Source organism: Nipponia nippon, unplaced genomic scaffold (genome assembly GCF_047370975.1).
Source record: "Nipponia nippon isolate SJK-2023a ecotype South Korea unplaced genomic scaffold, ASM4737097v1 scaffold_14, whole genome shotgun sequence".
Taxonomy (NCBI): Eukaryota; Metazoa; Chordata; class Aves; order Pelecaniformes; family Threskiornithidae; genus Nipponia; species Nipponia nippon.
The window spans coordinates 6,131,531-6,151,261 of record NW_028262330.1 but is presented as its reverse complement, the minus strand read 5'-3'; the positions used below and the strand labels follow the sequence as shown (position 1 = coordinate 6,151,261).

Below are 19,731 nucleotides of genomic sequence, written 5' to 3'. Positions count from 1 at the left end.
ACGCCGGCCACGCCCCCTCGGCTCGTCACAGCGTGCGCCGGGGCGGGGAGGCCGCGCATGCGCTCTGCGCGGGGCCGAGCCCCCGCCGCGGCCTGTCATGGCCGCCGCGCCGCCGGGGCGGGAGCTGTGCCCGCACTGCCACAGGCCCTTCAAGCGGCTCCGCTCCCACCTCCCGCACTGCAAGGCCGCCCCGCGACCGGCCCCCGGCAGCGCCCCGCGCCCAAGCCCTGACGTAGGCCTCGGCCCGGCCGCCAGCAGCGCCCCAGGCCTAGGCCCCGGCCGGGCCGCCGGGCCCCCCGCGCCCGGCTCTGTCTCGGACGGAGCCGGCCCCGCCGCTGGCCCGGGAGCAGGCAGCAGGCCGCGGGTGGCAGCGGCCGGTAAGAGCAGCAAGCGGCCGCCCAGCCCCGGAGTGGGACAGGGGCTGCCCGGCGTGGCCCCCCGGGAGGCGGCGGCGGGAGGCGCGGAGCCGGCTGCGGCGGCCCAGAAGGGGAAGAAGGCCGCGGCCGAGCAGGGTGGAGCGTCCGGCCCCGGGCTTCGCCGCCAGCCCGACGGACGCCACGCAGAGCGGAAGGTGGAGCCCGCGGTACAGGACATAGCCAAGTGCCTTGATTTGCTCCCCGAGGAGGTTAAAGATATACCCGAAAAGCTGAGGAATGGAGTGAAAATAGTAATAGAGAAGCACCGTGCCAGGGTGGTCAGAGAGAAGAGCAGTTCCAGGAGCAGGGATGTTTCAGCAGGAAGCCACAGCGCACACAGGTTGCCTGTGGAAGGGCCGGATCCAGGTGGTGCTGCTGACCACACTGACACAGCCCAGCCTGACCCGCAGGAGGGAATAACTGTTCCAGAAACCGCAAACACAGAGACGTGCGGCCTTGGAGCTGTGGAGGATGCATCTGTGAGCTCAAAGGGAGAAAAAGGCAGTAGCTTAAAGGCAATAAAAATACCTGTACTTAGGGATCCCCCTGAAGCTGCCTGCAGAAGTAGCCCTGGTGACCTCGTTCAGCAGGAGGGAATAGACAAAGCTGTGACGGAAGAGAAGCAGATGTACCTAGAAGCTGGTGTAGAATATAAAGTCCCTATTTCTGCTTTGCATACCAAGAACCTCCATCTGTCAGTGATGGAGGGTTTCAGAGGTCACAACGAAGGGACATCCAAAAATTACCTAACCAGCATACAAAAGCTTCGAGAGCACAAGAAGCAGATGGCTGTAGTTTCTGAGCCCATCCTGAATGCGGGGAGGGACACCGAGCTGGCGCTGCACCGGTTCTCGCTCCACACCTCCAAAAGCCAACCCATCTGTCTATCCCAGGCCTCTGGCAGGAGCACGCCCGCAGGTGCCATGGGCTTGGAGTGGTTTCCAGACTTGTATCCTAATTACGATGGGCTGAGTATTTTTCCAGGGAAGCCTTTCCAAGAAGACAGGGGGATCACAATGAAGACACCAAAAGGCAATTTCTCAGAGGGACAGCGAGGTAACGCGAGAATCAAAAGTCTCTGCTGCTGAGATTTACGGCACTGTCAGGCTAAACTATCTGACATGAATGACAGAGCAGGGGTAGGAAACGCTAAGCTGCTGGGCTCGTCCAGAAAGTGATCCAGGAAGGATCCAAGGAGGTTAACTGTCCAACTCTCCAGCCTGCAAAACTAATGGTTTACATTTCTATTTAGGTTTAAGAGTGGCTCTTGCATGTTTGGGCTGGTGGAGCCAACTCACTTTGTGGGAGAGACAATTCGCTCTTCCTTTCTGAGCGGTCAGGCCCAAGTCTCTTGCGGCTGTACCAGATACCAGCTGCGTGCTCACCGCCCGGCACAGGGAACGCAAGAGCACCACACATGTTGCCCTCGCTTTCCTGCCTTTGACCACCCTGACTTCTCTTTGCACAGGTCCCCTCTCAGAGAGGCGTCTGATGGACGTAAGGCTGGGGGAGCTGCCCGCGTGGCTGGCCACCTGCGACTTGTCTCCCCAGGGGCTGCTCGGAGGAGTGCGGAAGGGTAAGGCTAAATTCCCAGCTCTTAGGGCAGAATTGCCCCACTTACCTGATCCACTTGCTGCAGCCTGGTCCAAGTGGCCAGTCTGAGTCTTTATAAAAAAAGTAAATAAATAGACCCAACCCTTTGGCTTTAGAAAGTTACATGGAAACCAGTGAATGCCATAAGACCTGCACATGATTTGACCCTTGCATTTCTGTTCCAACAGCCTGGAGCAGCTATTACGACAAATACATCAACGTGAAGAGGGGTGGACCAGCTGGGATCTCCATGCTGCTGGCTGGATACTGCCTCCTCAGCTATGGCTGGAACTACCAGCATATCAGTAAGATTTCCTCCTTGGTATCTGTCTTATTTCAGGCAGTTCCCCCTTGTGCAGCAGGTGGAAAGTCTATTTGCCATTCATGTTAATTCAAGCTCTGAAATAGTTGAAATACTTCACAGTTAAGACTAAGAGCTCAGAGAACATTATTTGGACCTGGCTTAGGTAGGCAGAGGAATTTAAAGTTGATGATAACAAGTTGCTGATTCACAGCTTCTCCCTGGAGAGCGCCAGGAACATCAGGAGCACTTTTAAACCCTGCACAAAGCATAGGGAGGAGATGTTCCAACACTAAGCACCCATTCCCTGCATTTACTCATAACTGACAAGGGATTTAGTGCTGTTTGGGTAGTTTCCCCAGCAGGACTTGCTCTCATGCGCAGCTCCACAGCACGTAAACAGAGAAGGCTGCAGTCAGTCTCCTGCTCATCGCTGCTGGGCAAAGCACACTCCCGTAGTCCCCGAGCATAGCACTGTGCTAACGCTCTTCTGGTTTTCTTCCCCCATTTTTCTAGAGTGTCATCGCTGGCATAAGTACCACTGAAGAAGCTGGAACAGCACCCAAGGAACAGTCACAAATATTTGACTGGGAGTCAGCAGAAGTGCTCAGGACCAGTGTCCCAACAGGGATTCCAATCAGCAGAGGCCCGTTTACTGTCAGAGACAGGGTCTTTAATTGTCGAGAGGGCTGCTTTTCAGTTACCCTCCTGCAGACAGAGGGGTGACGCTGACAGTAACAGCCTGCAATCACTGCTCTGCGGTTCAGGTGGTATTTAGTACTGAAAGAAGAAAGTGTTCGAGCCGCCCCTCAGAGGTCTGCACGCAGTAGAGCTCCTGTAGTCTGCAGCAGCCCAGATCTCTCGCTTTGGGACACCAGACACAGGACAACTCCTTCACTTGGACTGTTAACATAGATTAATCGACGTGTATGTTGTAGTTGGTGTTTGGCAGTAAGGTTTGTGATGGATTGTGGCAGGGTGGGGTTAGGCCAGAATAACCATTCTCTTCAAGTTGGCAGAGTTGTGCCCGGCACAGCCTGTCTGGTACTTACCCCTCTCCACAGCGAGCACCATGGGGTTCGCTAGCGGCTGGCAGGAGAAGGGTGGTCCCTGCAGGGCCCTTCCACAAAGGGCCCCCAGCCCCTGCTTCGCTGTCAGCTCGGTGCTGGTGCGACTGCCCAGGCTGCGAGGGAAGGACCTTTGTGAAGGCATTAAAGCAGCAGCGCTCAGACCGCAGTGCCCTATTTCTGGAGGAAAAAAAATCCATTGGATTAACTGTTGTGCCCAAAGGGCAAACCAATGTCTGCATCAGACGAATGAGGACAGTTATGAGAGTGCTAGTTGTAGCCTGCCGTCACCAAACATGTCTGGAAAAGGGTTGGTCATGTTACAGGCATGAAGGGTAAAACAAACAAACAAAAAAAAAAAAACAACAAGAACAAGAAACCTGAACTCTTTATTCAAAGAGCAGTGCGGTAGTACTGTCTCAGAGGTGTTTCACCAAAAACTCCCTCTTCCCAGCAATAAAAGCCTTTGTGAATTTTCCTTTTCTGCTTGGTACTGTGTGTTCTCAAACATGGTGCTTCTTGGCCCCCCTTCACAGGGGTCTCACACACCCTCATCTGCCCAGGACCCCGGCACGAGCTGATCCTGCACCCCTTCAAACCTGTGACTGCGTAGTGACGGCTCCTGCTGCCCCGGTCCGTGTGCAGCCAGCTGCACCAGAGGGAACAGAGGCAGCTGTGAAGAGCCTGGTTCCAGTTGCATTTAGGGAAGCTGCGATTTCTCTGCTGCTTGTGCAAAAAGCTGGTGAGAGCCGGTGCTGAGCAAAACCAACTGGCTTTTCTAGTCTGGCAACTGCCCTGGTAGCCGTCTTGCTGGCTCCATCGTGCTTTGCGGTGTCCTCCTTCCAGGGTCTGTGCAGGAGTGCTCAAGTCCCTTCCCCAGCAGGATTTAAAGCTGAGTCTTCCCGCACTTATTGGCGTAGTGACCTTTCTGTCCGCACTGGGGGGACAGGGAGAGGCAGGCTTCGGTTTTCTGCTGGATCAACCCACTGCCATGTTACCACGCGTTCATTTTCATACCATTTCCCACCACCTGGGCTAGCGGAGCCACGCCTTGCTCCAGCACAGCTCTCGCCTGCAAGCTGCATCCTGAGACCTCCAACTACAACAAACTTCCAACCCAGAGGGACACGAGGGGCTCGCTGCTCCCCAGGGCTGTTCCCCTGCATGCCAAGTGCTTATTACCACGGAAGTCCCTCCACTTGCAGTCAGATTATTCCAATCCAAGTACAGCCTCCTTGCCGCTGGTTCACACCCCAGCTGCCTGGGGGGAGGCAGGCTCCAGGGCCAAGAAACAGAGCCCAGGGAGAAGACAGATACCTCCAGTCAAGGAAGCTGTTTTGAGAGCGCTATGGGAGTCCCTGTGCCGCATGCTACCCCTTGCCATAGCGCTTTACCCTCCCTCCAAGGTGAGGCCATTGCTCCCAGGCCTCCCAGCCCCAAAAACACTCACCTTGAAGCAGACGCCCCGGTTCAAGCAGGCTCTGTGGGCCCTGGGGGCCACTGTTGGTGTCCCACAGCAGCGCTGTCAGGTGCTGGGTAGCGCCAGTGACTGGTAGAGGGGGCTCCATGGGTGGCACGTCCTTGCATCCACTCTCCCTGCCGGCAGCCAGATCCAGCCGTGCCAGCCCCCAAGGACAGCCAGCTCCCTGGGGGGACATGGGGCAGGAGGGGCGGTTGGCAGCTGCTGTCCCACAAGAGCTGGGGCAGAAGCAAGAGCTGTGGGGCAGGGGCAGCGGGTGCATCACCCTGATGGGCAGAGGCACAGAGCAAAAGGGCTTCGGCTCAAGAGGGAATGGCATCACCTTGGATGGATCTGTGCTGCTCGTCATCAGCCCGGCCTTGAGGCTGGAGGGGGACACAGAGGACAGGCAGTTACTCCCTGGGACATGGCAAGCGGTATCCCCAGATCCCCTCCACAGCCTCTCAGGGCTCAGGTAGCCGGCACAGGCATCCCCAAGGGGATCGGGGCTGTTCCCTGCCCACCTGCTGCAAACCCTGCAGTCACCAGCTCAGGCTGGACGTGAGGAGAGACCAGAGGGGTCCAGTTAGTTCAGACAAGGACCTAAAGTGCCCTTGTCCTTGACCCAGACACTGCAAGGGCCACGTCCACCTCTGCAGCCTCAGAGAGGGGCTGTCCCCTGCTGTCCCAGGCCAGCTGCGTGCGCCGAGTTCCCCCCAGCCTGCCCCGCACGTACTGCATGAATTTGCACTTGGGTCCTTCTGGGCAGAAGCCGACAAGGTAGTTGGCACACATCACCCTCCGCGTGTGCTTGTACTTGCACAGGGGACCTGCCACGCAGAGGAAAGGTTCCTGTTTGCGGAGACACAGTACCACAGCCCCTGCCCCCCAGGGATTTGGGAGCCCAGCTTTCCCGCCGCAACCCCATTCCCTTTCAGCTCTATGGGGCCCAAATCCCCACTGGGTACCCAGTCCCACTCCCAGGCAGACCCCAGACAACCCACTGTGGTTTACCCCACTCTGGCTTGGTCACCTTGGAGGTGTCAGGAGTGGGGTCCGGACCCCCCCGTCACTGGTGGGTAGGGAACACAGGCAGCCCCTGCTCACCCCAGCACCCATCCCAGCAGCTCACCGTGCCTGCAGAAACCACGGTCATACCAGGGACAGCCCATGGTACTGGTGGTGGCATCAATGTGCAAGAAGGGACAGTCCTTGTTGCTGCACTCACCTGCAGGAGTAAGGGGTGGGACAACGGTCGCTCAAGCCAAACGCAGTGGAAAGTACTCAAGGATGGGCTGGATGGGAGGAACAGAGGTGCCCTGGGAGCACCCAGGCTTGGCCCAGGGAATGGTGACCCTGGGCGGGCACCAGTGGCGTTTCTTCCCGCAGACAGGAGGTGGCATCAGGCACTTGCTTGAGGCCAGACCCAAGGGACACGGGTGCTGGGGTGGGAGAGGCTCGCTGGGGTCCCCGGCCCAGTCCCACACCTACCGAACTTGGAGTAGAAATAGCACTCGGGCATCTTGGTCACGTCGTACTCGTGCAGGAAGTCACACCCGTCGCCCTTCTTGCAGAGCCCACGCAGCCAGTGCTTGCACACCACCGTCTTCTCCCCGCCGACGTGCCGGAAGGGGCACCGCACGCCTGGCCCCGGCACACACCCACCGTCAGAGCCTGCTTGTGCCCTGCAGCCCCCACCATCGCAGCCCCCCAGCACCCCCCGGCTCCTTGGCTTGGGACATGCCAGCACGAGTGTTCTGGGATGGGGAGATTTGCAGCACCCACTGGGTGCATGGGGCTCAGTTCCCCAGGCACTGCCAAGGTCTGGTTGCCCTGGAGGTGTTCAAGCCCTCCCTGGTGCAGAAGGAATAGGAGCACTCATCCAAAGGGTCAGGGAGAATGATGGACTCTGAGCAGTGTTAGCTTTTTGGGTCAAACCCAGCCAACCCACTTGCCACAAAGCAATCTGCCAAGGATATGGGCTGGTCACGGAGCAGAGAGGGGCCCTGTCTGCGCTCCCTGGTGGCCCCAGGATCTTGCAGGGTGGTGTCAGTCCCATCCCCATCCCTTCCCAGCACTCACCCTTGGTGCACAGCCCTCGATGGAAGAACTCGCAGACAGCCGCCCCCAGCTCTGCAGGGGAAAGCACAGCAAGGAGAGCTTCACCCACCAGCCCCAGTGCCCGGACCACCATGCCATTGAGGGCAAAAGCATCTCAGCCCACTCCACCGGCAGCCCCCGCAGAGCTGTGCCAGATGCATCTCCGAGGGAGCAATGCCCGGAGCCAGCCTGACCTTGGGCAGGAGCCCAGGGAGGAGGCAGGACCAGAGGCACCAAGGCACTGTGGTGGGTGCAGCAAGAGCCAGGAGCACCAGCAAGGAGGAGAACCCCAACGCCTCCTACAGCCCTGTCACCCTCCAAGGATGCCACAGGATCCTGTCCCCAACTTACTGTCCATACCCGGGAAGGGCAGGGGCTGAGCTCCTCTCTGCTGCTCCACATCAGCTTCCAAGTCAAATCTGATCTTCTCCACACCAGCCACCAGCTCCTGCATCACCCCTGCTCCGGCAAGAGGCACCTCCAGCCCAGCACAGGCAGGGTGCAGGCAGGGAGTGCAGCTGCAAAGGGGCTGCTCGAGGAAAGCACAGGTCTCCCAAGGGAGCACCACACTCTGCAGGTCACCACAGCCAACCTGGGCCCCAGCAGCACTCAGAAACCCTCCTCCTCCCCAAGCCAGAGCAAAACCAACCCAGGCAACAGCCCTGAGCCCTCCATTTAGAGAGAGAAGCTGCCCACATCTGATCTCAATTTGCAGCCGTGATTGCCTGGTGCCGCAGCCCAGCTGCCGGGAGCTCAGCCCCAGGCCCCCATCACATCCCCCATAATTGCCTCTCTCCACCGACATCTGCTTTTCCTCCAGCCCCGGCTCTGGGGCAGAGCAGCTGGCCCTCATCTCCCCAGGAGCAGCAGGGGCTGCCCATGAGCTGGGTTAACCCTCTCACACCGGGGCTGCTGCTCAGCCTTAAACAGAGCCAAATGTGGCCTGAGTGCTGTAACTAAACACTCAGATAGCAAGGGACGGATCCTGCATGGGTTTTGTTGTACTTCGAGTGCTTTGAGCATTGCTGGGTGCACAGTTGCACCGTCCCCAGCCCCACTCTCCAGCGCCTGGTGCCCAGCAGGACAGATGCATGTCCCCGAGCTCCTGGAGGGGACGGCCAGGCCACACCTCATGCCTCGATGAGAAGCCCCTTCTGTCCCCGCTGCCAGGCTGGGGGCTTGCATGCATGCCAGGCTGCAGCCACACATGCTGGGCACGACCACGGTGCCACGCTGCTTCCCGGGGCTGCTGGGAGCCCACCCAGAAAAGACCACACAGCCCCCGGGTTTAACCTAATGCTCCGTCCCTCCTCCATCATGCGGCTCCTGCAGCCACGCGCGTTCCCGGCACACGCCCGGAGCGATGTGGCCTGACACATCGAGGATGGAGACCTGCTCCCATTCTGTCACTAGCTATAAATGCACTGGACCAGTGCTGCCCGCCTGCCGGAGCGCTGCCTGCAGGCGCAGCGGCTGCAGCCCTGCGCCGGGTGCTGTGCACCCACCCAGCACCGAGCAGTCGTGCTGGCCACATCCCATGCACATACCGGGTCCCACACTGAGATGCCCACCCCGTGCTGTCCGCATGGAGGGTTTTTGGGGAGGCTGCAGGTGCAGCACAGCCGACCTGCCCTCCCCTGGCATCGCAGCATTGCTAGCATTACTCCCACTAGCCCAGGATCCATTGCGCTGGCCCCATGCTCACTCGCTCACAGCATGCTGGAGCCACCATCCCATCCTGTCGAGCGGGGCCATGTCCCGTGCGCACTCAGCATGCTTTCTGCCCCGTCGGCTCGCAGCAGCACAGTGCTGCCGAGCGGGAGGCTGGAGCTGACAGGCATCACAAAGATCGTGATTGCCAAGTGACGGTCGCAGGCAGCCAGTCCCGGGTCACCCCAGGGCCTCTCCCCTCCCCACGGCACCGGTGAGGCCCCGGGGAGCGAGTGGTCCCAGGAGGGGGTGCAAACCCCAGTGACCTGCCCTGCCCTGCTGCTCCATGTCAGAGCATCAGTAAAGGACAAGAGGAACCAGGTCTCTGCGGCAGCCTGGTGACATCCCAGGAGGCAGAGACCAGGACCATTGTTTCAGGAGATGGGTGCTCAGAGCAGGGGCAGGGGGCAGCGGCCCCGGGACCCTGGCACAGGGCAGGGGGGCTGTGCTGCAGCGAGCAGGGCAGAGGCAGCCCGGTGAGCTCAGAGCCACCAGCTGCAGCTGCTGTTGTTCTCCCCGACCCGGACAATAGCCCAATGTCCCACGCCACGGGGCTTTGTGTCGGCCCTGGCACACACACAGGACCCCATTGTGTCCCCACCGCAGCACAGCACTCACCCGCTCCCACCGGCTTCACCAGGGGAGATCCCTCCGGCATGACAGGGGCACCCAGCCTCTCCTAGAGCTAGGAGGTGTCGGAAGGGCCATATCCTTTCCTCCCCATCCAGCGCCCGTGAGGAGAGCCTGGCCAGTGCTCCCAGCAGAGCCGTGCTCTCCACCCGCTTAGGGAAGGGCTCTGGGGCTGCTCCCAGCACTTTGCCCCATCTCAGCCCAGCTCCATCAGCGGGGCTGGGGAGCAAAAGCACCCTCCATGCTGGCAGAGCCCCACTTACACCAGGGGCTGAGCTGTGGGAAGCCAGCCATAGCATGGGAGCAACCCACCCTGCTCGCAGTGCCAGATTCAGCCCCTCCATCCACCCTCACTGGGGTCGGCAGGGGCCACGGCAGCCCCATGGGGCTAGGAGCACCTAGGGCAACCCCAGCCCTGGCCCCCAGCCCGTAGGAGCAGGGACAGCCAGTCCTGCCCTGCCATCACCCTCCCCTCCTCTCTGGCTGGCAGGGAGCAGAGAGGCATCTTGGCAGAGCCATCCCTTGGCAGGAACCAGCCTGGCCGGAGGGTCCCAGCCTGGAGCCAGATCCGGCCAGCAGGAGCTCGCCCGCTTCCTCCCGCCACAGGCAGCCCCGCGCGATGGGCAGATAAAGCACGGCCACTGCAGGTGCCGAAACGCCGGCCAGGGCACCAGCCACCAGGCAGGACTCCAGGCAGGGACAGGCAGCAAAGGTGGAGGCGGCAGGACAGGGTCTGGAGACCGTGGCAGCACAGAGAAAGCCAGTCCCCACTTGTGCAGCAGGGTGCAAACACCCATGTACCCACGCATCTCATCCCCCAGGAACTCAAGCCACTGCCGTAACTACCATTTCCTTTTATTCTTTGCATTTGTACATACATGGTATAAAACCCTCCTCTTCCACCCACCTGCACTAGGCCAGCGTCGGCACGGCCCAGCCAGACCGGCCCCGCGACAGCCGCCGCCTGGCACGCAGGACACTGGGGCTCACCCTGGCTCACGGGGGGTCCCAGGCATTCCTCCCGCAGGGGACGGACCCACGCTCCCGTCAACATCCCCAGGAGCAGCCAGTGCCAGGGCTGGCCAGGGGGCACCCCTGCGACCCCCGGGCTGTTTGGAGGGTCAGGCATCCAGGATGGATCCATCCATCAGAGGGATGGGGAGCGAGTCCCTGCCGCGACACGAGGCCAGAGGCTCTCGGTCTGCAGAAAGTCCCCAAGAAACCTGGGGAGCTGGAGCTGCCCGCAGTCCCGGGCGCCCTCTGAGCTCCAGAGCCAAGTCCTTCCTCACAGGAAATCTCCCCTCCGTTAAAACCAAAAGCGAGAGTAAAGAAAGTTAAGTACAAATCAGAGAGCAGTAAAAACCATATGGTGGAAAAAAAAAATATATATATTACTAAAGGGGCTAAAACTTTGAAGCCTCGTCTTGTTTGATCCTATATTGCTTTACATGGGCAAGGGGGAAAAAAGAAAAGAGCTAATATCCGAAGTCCAACAGAAAGAATTGAAATCGAGTCTGCTTTTCCCTCCCGGGATGTGCTGGAGCTCTCCGGGAGCCGAGAGGCATTGAGGCTGCCCTGGCGCCGGGACACAGAGTGCTGTCCTGCCGCAGCATGTCCACCGCCGGACGGGGAGAGGGAACGAGCGAGGAGTTGAGTCTTCCCCAGTGCCACCCATTGCAGCACCAGGGTATTTGGCCCCGTGTCCAAGCAACCGCAAATGAGAACCAGACCCCTTGGTTTGGCCGCCCGCCTTTTATACTCTGATCTCGTCGTCGTCTTCGTCAGCAAATGAGAACTCCTTGTCGGGGCGTTTTGGGGGGCCCCGGTGGCTCGGTGGCCCGGGGATGGGGCTGCGCTCCTCCGGCCCCGAGGTGCAGCTGGACGCCGAACTGCTGTCCCTGGGGTAGCGGCCACCGGCACCGCGGGATGGGCTCTGGCCCAGCGGGGCTGCCGCTGCCACCGGGGAGCCGGGCAGGGCGGCATCCACCTCCTCCTCACGGCTCTCCTCCACCTCGGGGTCTTCGTCCTGCTCCCACTGCTCCTTATCCATGATGCTCAGGACATCCCCGAGCATGGAGGGCCCCAGGTCAATGTGGAAGGACATGATGGACTCGGCGTGCTTCATGCCAGCCCCGCTCTTGGCCACCACAACGGGCAGCTCCGTGATGTCCCCGAAGTCGCGCTCGTCCAAGCCAGGGCTCAGCGGCCCAGCGGTTGCCCCATTCGGGCGCTGCTGCTCTTCGGGGCTCACCTCCTCAGGCAGCTTCTTGACGGGGCTGGAGGAGAGGCTCTTGGGCAGCTGCCCCGCGCTCCTGTCCACCTCCTTCTCATTGAGCTGGGGCAGGGAGACGGCATTCTTCACAAAGAGGGCCGAGTCCCGCAGCGAACCCAGCATGTCCCGCCGGTCACCTCGCGTCACCGACTGCGAGCGCTTGCTGCTACGGAAGCGGCGGGAGAGCAGGCTGGGTTTGGAAGCACCCGGCTCCTCGCCCCCCTCCAGCCCCGGCTCCCCGGCCTTGCTGGTGAGGAAGGAGGTGTCCCCAAAGGCATCGCCCGCCCGCCCCACATGCATGGTGTGGCGGAAGTCCCCCAGCGGCGCGCTGATCATCTCGGCCGTCAGGTCGGCCCGCGAGCGCCGCTTGGAGTGGGCAGAGTTGGAGACGAGTTGCTTGAGGATCGGCATTGCCGCGGCGGAGAGGGCCTGCAGTACGCTGCACCGGGGCGGCTGAGACAGAGCCACGCGTCCCACGGACCTGGCCGGTGCTCACACCTGGTGCTCTGCGGCTGGGCTCCTGCTGCCGTCACGGATGGGTCACTCCTAGGAGACAGGAGAGAGGGACACAGTCAGGCTTTGAGGACATGGGTGGGCACAGCCCTGCCAACACCAGCCCTCACCCCACCAGGCTACAAAACGTAACCCCATGCCCACCAGCTGCTCCGCTCCCCCGGGAACAGCCTCCACACAGGGCATGGCTCTATGGGGAATGGGTCCCCAGACACCCCAAGCTCCCCACACCCCCTAAACGAGTGGGTCCCAGACCCTGTCCACAGAGCAGACATGCACAAAGGACCACAAGACAAAGACCTGGGCACGGGGTGTTGCAGGATGGTCCCCGAGCCTGTGCCCCTGTGAACAGGCATAAAGAGGGACGTGGGACGCCTCGGGTACCCGCCGTCCCCTCCCTGTGCAGCCCCAGCCTGCCGGAGCGGGGCACGGCAGCGCTCGAGCCTCTGGGAGCCGCACGCCGAGAAGATGCCTGGGATTTTTTTTTTAATTGGAAGAAAGCGGGGAGGAGCAGACGCCAGGAGGAATTGGAAACAGACGGCAGGAAGTGTGCGAGGAGGGCGTAGAGCCCCCGGGAGGCACCGTCAGCCAAGCGGCGTGCCGGGGGGAGCCGGGACGGGCAGGCACCCCGTGGGTACCCCTCTGCACCCACGCTTGGCAGGATGGGGACATGGGGACGCAGCCTTGCTGCTGCTCTTGAGCACTCCAAAGCCCTCCAATGCTGCTCCGCACTGCACCCCGGCGCTGAGCCCACGCGTGGCTGTGCCCACCCTCCCCAGCCACCTCACCGTCACCGCTGTGACTCAGGGGTGGCAGCCGGCGGCAGAGATGACGAGGGCCCTGGCTGACGGGGATGCAGAGAGGCACATTCCTCTTTCCCGTGGCCACCTTGGTGCCACCAGTCCAGCCCAGCACCCGTGGCCCTACAGGAGGGGATGAGGACAGGGACTGCGTCACCGCATCCTGCGCTTCCCCTGGCGCCAGGCAGCCCCAGGTGGTCCTGGGAGAGGCTGACAGGGAGGAAGGGCTTGCAGCCACCCGCTTCCTCCCTCTGGGCACCGCCGGCAACACCGCAGCCCCATGACATGCACGGGGAAGAGACAGACGTCTTTCCTCTGAGCAAGCTTCACGGTGGGGGCTGTGTCCCCCGCTCCATTGCCCACCCAGCCCCAGGGTGCAGCTGAATGGCTCCGCAGGGTTGGCTGGAAGCAAGCCCTGGCCCCACAGCCCATGGCCAGCGATGGCAGCATGGTGGTCCCGACACAAGCCAGCCCCGTACCTTCTCAGCCAGACACCGCAGGGGGCTGCAGCATCCACCCCACAGCTCCCGGCACAGCTGGGGAAGGGCTGCCGCCTCCCATCCCTTCCCAAACCTGCCCTGTGACACCCGTCCGTCCCCTGCCACGGCAGCGGGGCCTCAGGCAGGCTGCAGCCGGGCCAGTCCTGTGCAGGCAGGACGGACTCTGATCCCACGTGGGTGCAAAGTCTCGGTGCCCAGCCCTCCCACGTACAGCTTCCGTATGGGGCCAGCCAGGGCGGGCATGCCCCACGGCACGGCAGCGGCAGTACACGGCCATGCTCCCCATCCATCCCCGTGCAGGATCCCACCACCCTTCTCGGCAGGGTGACCGCCGGACTCTGCCGCAGCAGAGCCCCAGGGATGGTACACAGGGGCTCCAGCTGAGGGAGCCCCTGATTTATCCCCAAGTAGCCCAGGGAAGAGATGGAGCAGCCACGCCACCATCTCCACACCCTCAAACCTGGAGCCAAGTGGACTTCTTCCCCACCTCGCCCCATCCGAACGCAGACAAGCAGCTCGCTGGAGCCCTGCTCCCTGTGCCAGGATCTCACACATGCCAGCTGTGCATGGCACAGACATTTTCCCCTTGCAAGGTCTCCTTTCAGGCCAGCATTCCTCCAGCCTTTGGTTTTACATAAAGCAAACACTCCCGGCAAGCTCCCCAGCTAGGCCAGGCAACCGTGCTGCTGATTTAGGCCATCTGGGGACTGTCCCTCCCTTGTATTTAGATTTTGGGGCCAAGTTCAGCATTTGTGAGATACTTTGCAAGCCTCGGCAAAGGGGCCACTGGGAGGTTGGAGCATTACCGGCGTGCCGCAGCAGCCTCTCCAGCCAGCAGCTCTCCATCACCGTCACAGCCTCCAAACAAGCCGCTGCTGCGTCTCCCCTGGACGCTCCTGCCCACGAAGCCTTTTCGTAGCAGCCAAAATCTCCCCGTCCCTTAACGCTTCGCTCCCAGCCCACCCCGAGAGGTGACAGCAGCGTGGCGGGACGCTGCTGCCCGCAGAGCCCGGCTATCAGCCCTGTCCTGCCCGGGGGGGAGTGGGACACAGAGCCCTTTTCTCCTCCTCTCGCTTGGGGAGAGGAGAACGGATCCTGTGACATTCCCACTGCTGGTGCTTTCACAAAGGAAACCAGGCCAGGGCGGCTTCGCCGCCGCCTCTCCAGCTACCTACCAGGGAAAGCTGCTCTGTAACCCGAGAGATTATGCAGGCAGGCAGGCTGGCAGGCAGCGCTGCCCATCCTGGGGCAAGGAGCCCAGAGCACTGCCAAGTCCCAGCAGGGCTTCGGGGAAAGGGGAGGGGACGGGACCTGCAAGCGCAAGTCGAGGACAAGAGGGATAAAGTGAACCGACAGACCACGTGCTGCTTCCCACCTGCCCTCTCAGCCCTTCGGGACCGCCAGCTCCGAGGAGCAGGAGCCCCAGGTCCCCGGGAACATGATTTCCCCTGCGAATAGGTGGCTGTTTGCAGGACAGAGGGGTCCTGCAGCCAGCGTGGAGGGTGAGACAGCCCTGGCCAGGCGCAGGGCAGCAGGGGACTGCATGCTCTGACAGTGCAGGCTTCCCACAAGACCCCCCCCCATCCTCCCCACCTCATCCCACTCAGCACCAGTCACCTACGGGGACCAGAGGGCACCAGTGGCTTCAAGAAAGAAGCCAGTGCCTGGGTGTGCACGAGGGAAACGCCAAATCCAGCCACACTCCCATGCATCCTGTTCCCAGCTCGTCCCGCTCACGGGCTGGGAGAGCCAAACCCACGGAGGGGGAAAGCATCCCGGCTGGCCCGGCCGGCTCCAAACGAGCCTCCCCGGCTTTGCCGTGCAGAGCGCCCCAGGCAGCACCCTCCAGCCCAGAGATCAGAGGATGCTCTCCCCACCCTGCCAGGCGCTGGGGCAGGGGCTGTGCTGGACCGGTCGGGCCCCCCGCGTTGCCCGGGGCCAGGGAGAACCCGCACGCCACGCAGGGAGGACATGCTGGCGGCTCAGCCCCACTTTCTGGTGCGCTGCCCCTTAGGGATCGGGCTCAGGCGGCCTCTTTGATGTTGCTGCCTGGCAGACAGCTGCCAGAGACAGGGCACGGATCACACCCTGCCACCACCGGCCCCGACAGGGGACCAGCCCGCTGTCACACCCTGGCATTGGGCTCCCCAGCGAGTCTTCCCGAGGCCTGGGGGCAGACGGTCCTGTTAGTGCGGGCAGCCCAGGCGCCCCAGTGACCGCCTCCTCCCAGGCGCAGGTGACAGGTCTGGTCCTGTCCCTGGCACCAGGACCCTGCTGCAGTTCAGCCCTGGGATGCATGGAGCAGCCCCGGCAGCGCCTCTGGAAGCGGAAAGGGAGCCGGCAGCAAGCGTCTGAGCTAGGGCCAGCGAGACGGCTCGCCGGGGCGGGAGGCAAAGCTCTGCTCTCGCCAGGGCTATCAGCGTGCCGATCGGAGCCAAGCCGGGGAACTCACCGCCCCAGCGCCGACATGCTGGTGCCAAAAACAGAGCAGTGCTCCCCAAGGGACTGCCGACGACCAGGAGCTAGCCAGAGTTCGGCGAGGAACTATTAGCAGGACACGCCAGAACACGCACAGGACCATAAATCCTGCTGCTACGGGGCCGCGAACCAGCCCGCAGCTCTCCAGGGCGAGGAGGGGACGTTTCCAGGGGGAAAGGTTATCTCCTCGCTGGCCCTTGCTCCGTCTCTCACAACAACAGGGGCTGGCCAGGGTCCGACAGGATACCGGGGCTAAACAGACCTCCCGACCTCGGCCGGGCTCTGAATTCCTGCAGTTTTGCTGGGGTGGACGGGAAGTAAACAGACAGGCTTCCCACAGCTTGGACCGCGGCACTCTATCTGCCGCAGGGCCCGGCACCCCGCAGCCAGCCGGCTCAGGGGGCCCGTGACCGCGGCGGCTGTTTGCGCTCACGACAAAACCCGGGGAACAAAGGGAGAGACCGCCGCGGTCAGCACAACGCTGCCGGCAGCAGGGCTGCCTGCGGGCAGCGGCGTATGGCTGCCTGTTGGGGCCATGGAAGGAGCCCCAGCACCCGGTCAGCCCCTGGCACAGAGTCGGGCGGCTGGCCCCGGCGATGGAGATTCAGGCCAGCCCTGCTCTTTCCCCCCCCAGGACCCAAACCCACCAAACCTCCTCGGTGCTAAACCTCAGCTGGATTCACTCCATGGTCTCCGAGGGAGCTGTGTCCAAAACAGACTTGTTTACTGCACGCCCAGCTAGGGAGAGAGCCCCGTCCCGGGGTGCAGAGACCTGCGCTGCCTCGCTCCGTGCCTCAGTTTCTCCCCCAGACTGCTAACGATCCTGGCTCCCTTTAGAACAGCCTCCCTGATCTATAGAGTTGGCACTCGGAAACATCTATACTTAACGCCACTACTGCTGGGGTCAAACCAGGGCGGCGCAGACTGCGTCCAGCTCCCCACGAGCGGTCGCTGCCCACCAGCCCCCAGCTCGCCAGGCACCGGAGAGGGTTTGGGAGCCAGCCCCGTGCCCAGGCTTGCAGAACTGGGCAGGTCCCCGCTCTCCAGGGCACCCATGGGAGCCGGCGTGTGCTCCCCAGGGACGGGGAGCAGTGTGGGAGGGCAGGCTGGGGGCCGGCCGGGAAGGCTGGAGAGCCTGTCGGGAAGCCCTGACCCCATCCCAGGCTGCAGGAGGATGAGCTGGAGGGGGATTTCGGGCGGCTCTGACTCAGCGCCCTCCCGCGCCCAGCCCCGGCCAGCCCAGGGGTGCCGCTGGACCCGCTCCAGCGTGGGGAGGATCAGCCTTTCCGAGAAGGGCCGCGGGGCAGCCACCGCCCCGGCTGCGGCCACCGCCGGCTCCGGGCACGGCGAACCCCGCCGTCGGGCTCGGCGGAGCGTGGGGAACCGCGGGCGAGCGGCCACCGGTCGCCGCCGGGGCGGGGTGAGCCGGGCCGGTGCCCCACGCTGGGCAAACAGGGCTCCGCATCCTGTTAACCCCTTCGCCCACCCGCGCCGCGGACCGGCCCCACGCCCCGGTGGGTGGGTGTGGGGGTGCGGGGGGGGTCACCACCGCCGCCTCCGGCCCGCTACCGGAGCGGGGCTCGGGGCAGCCCCGGGGAGCCCGCCCGCCGCCGGACAATAGCCGAGCCGGGGCCCGGCCGCCTCCCCCCGCGCCGGGCCGAGCCCAGCCGCGCCGGGCCGAGCCGAGCCGAGCCGAGCCGCGGCGTGCCCCGGACCCCCCTTACCTGCGCCGCCGGGACCCGCCGCCGGCCCATGGCCGTGCCGAGCCGCGCCGAGCCGAGCCGAAGCCAAACCGCACCCCCCACTACCGCCGCGGCGGGCATGATGTCATCGCCCCGCCCGGGCCAATGGCGCCGCGCTACGTCACGGGGCAGCCCCACACCCTCCATTCAAACCCGAGTGGGGCGGAGGGGGGGAACCCTTGTCCCAGGCCCGTGGGGGGTCCCGGGTGCGTCCCGGGGGGGGGGTGTCCCTGAGTGGGGTCACGAGTGGGGTCCTGGGCACCTCCGTGGGCGGCGTGCGGCGATCCGCGGGGCTGAGGGGTCCCAGATCCCTTCCCTCGGGGGGGGGGGGGGCGGTCCCGAGTGGGGTCCCCGGGGCAGAGCAGGGGGTTGGCTGCACCCCTGGCAGACCGGCCGGGGGCTGGCGAGGCGGGGAGCGACCGACTCTAATTAATTAAAGGGATTTAAGGGCTGAACTGAGCCGCCGGGAGGAAGCAGGTTCAGCCCCGGGGCAGCACCAGTGTCCCCGTTCCACTCGTGACCGTGACCGTGACACCCACGAGGCTGCAGCACCCACACTCGCCCCCCACCGTCCCCCAGCCCTCTGTCCTCAGCCAGCCCCGCTGCTCCATCCCTCTCGGGGGGCCGCAGGACCCCTCCAGGCTGGAGGGCGGTTGGGTGGTCCGTGGCCAGGACACGATGGCAATGTGCTGAAAGGGAGAGTGCAGGGCTGCACAGCCGCTCTCGGGGATTAAGGCGAGTCCTTTGTGGGAGAAAAGGGGCGGGAGAGACGAGATTATCCCAAATCTGCCTAATGCAGCGTTTCTTGCATATTCCAGGGCGTCTGGCGCCTCTGTGGAGGGAGCCAGGCTGGGGCGTAGGGTGGTGGCGAGTGGGGTCCCGGGATGCCCCGGCCATGCGATGCTGGGGGCTCAGGTGCTGGGACACGATGCTGGGGGGGGGGGGGGGGCGGAGATTTCTCATGTCACCGATGCAAGGAGCTCCGTTCCCCGGGCTCGGCGGCACCAACCTGGGGGCCATGGCTGCGGCGGCAGCCGGGGTTGGGCCGTGCTGGGTGCTTTGATGGCTCCTCTGGTGCAGACACTTCCATCGGTGGGAAGGGCAGGCGGTCGCTCATGGCATAACCCCGGAGCCGTCGCTCCTGTGGGCAGTGGGGCGAGCGTGGCACTGTGGAGATGCTGGGGTTGGCACCATGGAGATGCCCTGCCACACTGAGCACCGTGGCCAAGCCAGCCAGGACATGGCCTCTGCCTGCAGCCTGGGTGTCCAGCACCACCCTGCCTCTGCCGGTGCCTGCAGTCTGCTTCCCAGGCCGTGCTGCTTCCTCGGCCCACACCAGTGCCATTTTCATAGCCGCTTTGTTTGGCAAATTTTATTTTCCTTGCTTTCCATATGGGGAAACTGAGGCAGGAGGCAAAGCCCTGTGCCCACAGTTGAGCAGGGGTCCCCTGGAAGCTGCCGCTGGATGCAGTGGTGGTTTGTCGGTGGGTGAGGAAGAGGAGGAGGGTTTCCCGTAGCCCCCGCCGGCAGCTCTGTCCACTCGTGTGGGGCCAGCACATGTTAATTGAAGGCTGCTGCTGCTTGTCTCACCTGACGCTGTCACAGGAGCACGGCGCTGGCTGAGACAGCACAGTCAGGAGGGATTAAAATCAGCCGGCTGGTGGGAGCCACCGGGGAAGGCTCCTGCAGGCTGGTCTAACTCCGGCTGGGAAAAGCAAGCACCCACTCAACTTGAAAAACTGCCTGGGAGAGACAGGCTCCCTCCCCTCTCCTCCACAGCAGCTCAGGCCATGCAGGGCCCCGGGGCTGGATCTGGCCCTGGGGAGACAGCAGCGAGGTTGGGGTGCTGGGAGGCTCGGGAGCGTGGAGAGGGTGGCTGCATCGCTCTCACCCTTCCTGAACCTGTCGCTGGTTTCTTTTACTGCTTCTCAGCAGCTTTTGAAAGCAGAGAAGAAAAAAGGATTGAAAAGCACTTTGAAAAGGCAGGGAGAAGTGCCCAAGTTTCCCAGCAGCCCCGTCCCCTCCTCCTGCCGCCAGCGCCTGCCAGCTTTGTCTGCCAACGCTGCCTCGGCAGTGCAGGAGATGCTGCCGAGCAAGCCGGGTGCTTTCCCCAAGCCCCAGTACTGCAGCAGGGTGTGGGGATCGCGGTC

The 19,731-nt window shown here is 63.1% G+C and overlaps 3 protein-coding genes across 6 annotated transcripts; 1 reads left to right on the top strand and 2 right to left on the bottom strand.

The window, feature by feature from the left end:
• Positions 1-63: 63 nt before the first annotated feature.
• Positions 64-3,855, top strand: MTNAP1 (mitochondrial nucleoid associated protein 1). Its single transcript, XM_087750877.1, has 4 exons — positions 64-1,472; positions 1,885-1,992; positions 2,198-2,314; positions 2,827-3,855. Exons 1-4 carry the CDS (start codon positions 98-100, stop codon positions 2,853-2,855), a joined length of 1,629 nt encoding a protein of 542 aa, XP_087607003.1. The 5' UTR covers positions 64-97; the 3' UTR covers positions 2,856-3,855.
• CPSF4L (cleavage and polyadenylation specific factor 4 like) lies at positions 3,750-7,574 on the bottom strand. 4 transcript variants are annotated; one of them, XM_087750885.1, is made up of 8 exons: positions 7,288-7,574; positions 6,919-6,969; positions 6,328-6,480; positions 5,969-6,064; positions 5,573-5,666; positions 5,180-5,222; positions 4,828-5,023; positions 3,750-4,314 (listed from the first exon to the last, which is right to left on the bottom strand). In XM_087750885.1, the coding sequence occupies exons 1-8, from the start codon at positions 7,388-7,390 to the stop codon at positions 4,286-4,288; spliced, it is 765 nt and encodes a 254-aa protein (XP_087607011.1). In that variant the 5' UTR covers positions 7,391-7,574; the 3' UTR covers positions 3,750-4,285. The 4 variants fall into 4 exon arrangements, with proteins under 4 accessions (XP_087607011.1, XP_087607008.1, XP_087607009.1 ...); XM_087750882.1 differs by having other exon boundaries at positions 4,828-5,222; XM_087750883.1 differs by having other exon boundaries at positions 4,828-5,222; positions 7,297-7,574.
• Positions 7,575-10,115: 2,541 nt separating this feature from the next.
• On the bottom strand, positions 10,116-17,680 carry CDC42EP4 (CDC42 effector protein 4). Its single transcript, XM_087750881.1, has 2 exons — positions 17,564-17,680; positions 10,116-12,094 (listed from the first exon to the last, which is right to left on the bottom strand). The coding sequence occupies exon 2, from the start codon at positions 11,957-11,959 to the stop codon at positions 11,030-11,032; it is 930 nt and encodes a 309-aa protein (XP_087607007.1). The 5' UTR covers positions 11,960-12,094; positions 17,564-17,680; the 3' UTR covers positions 10,116-11,029.
• Between the last annotated feature and the right edge of the window lie 2,051 nt (positions 17,681-19,731).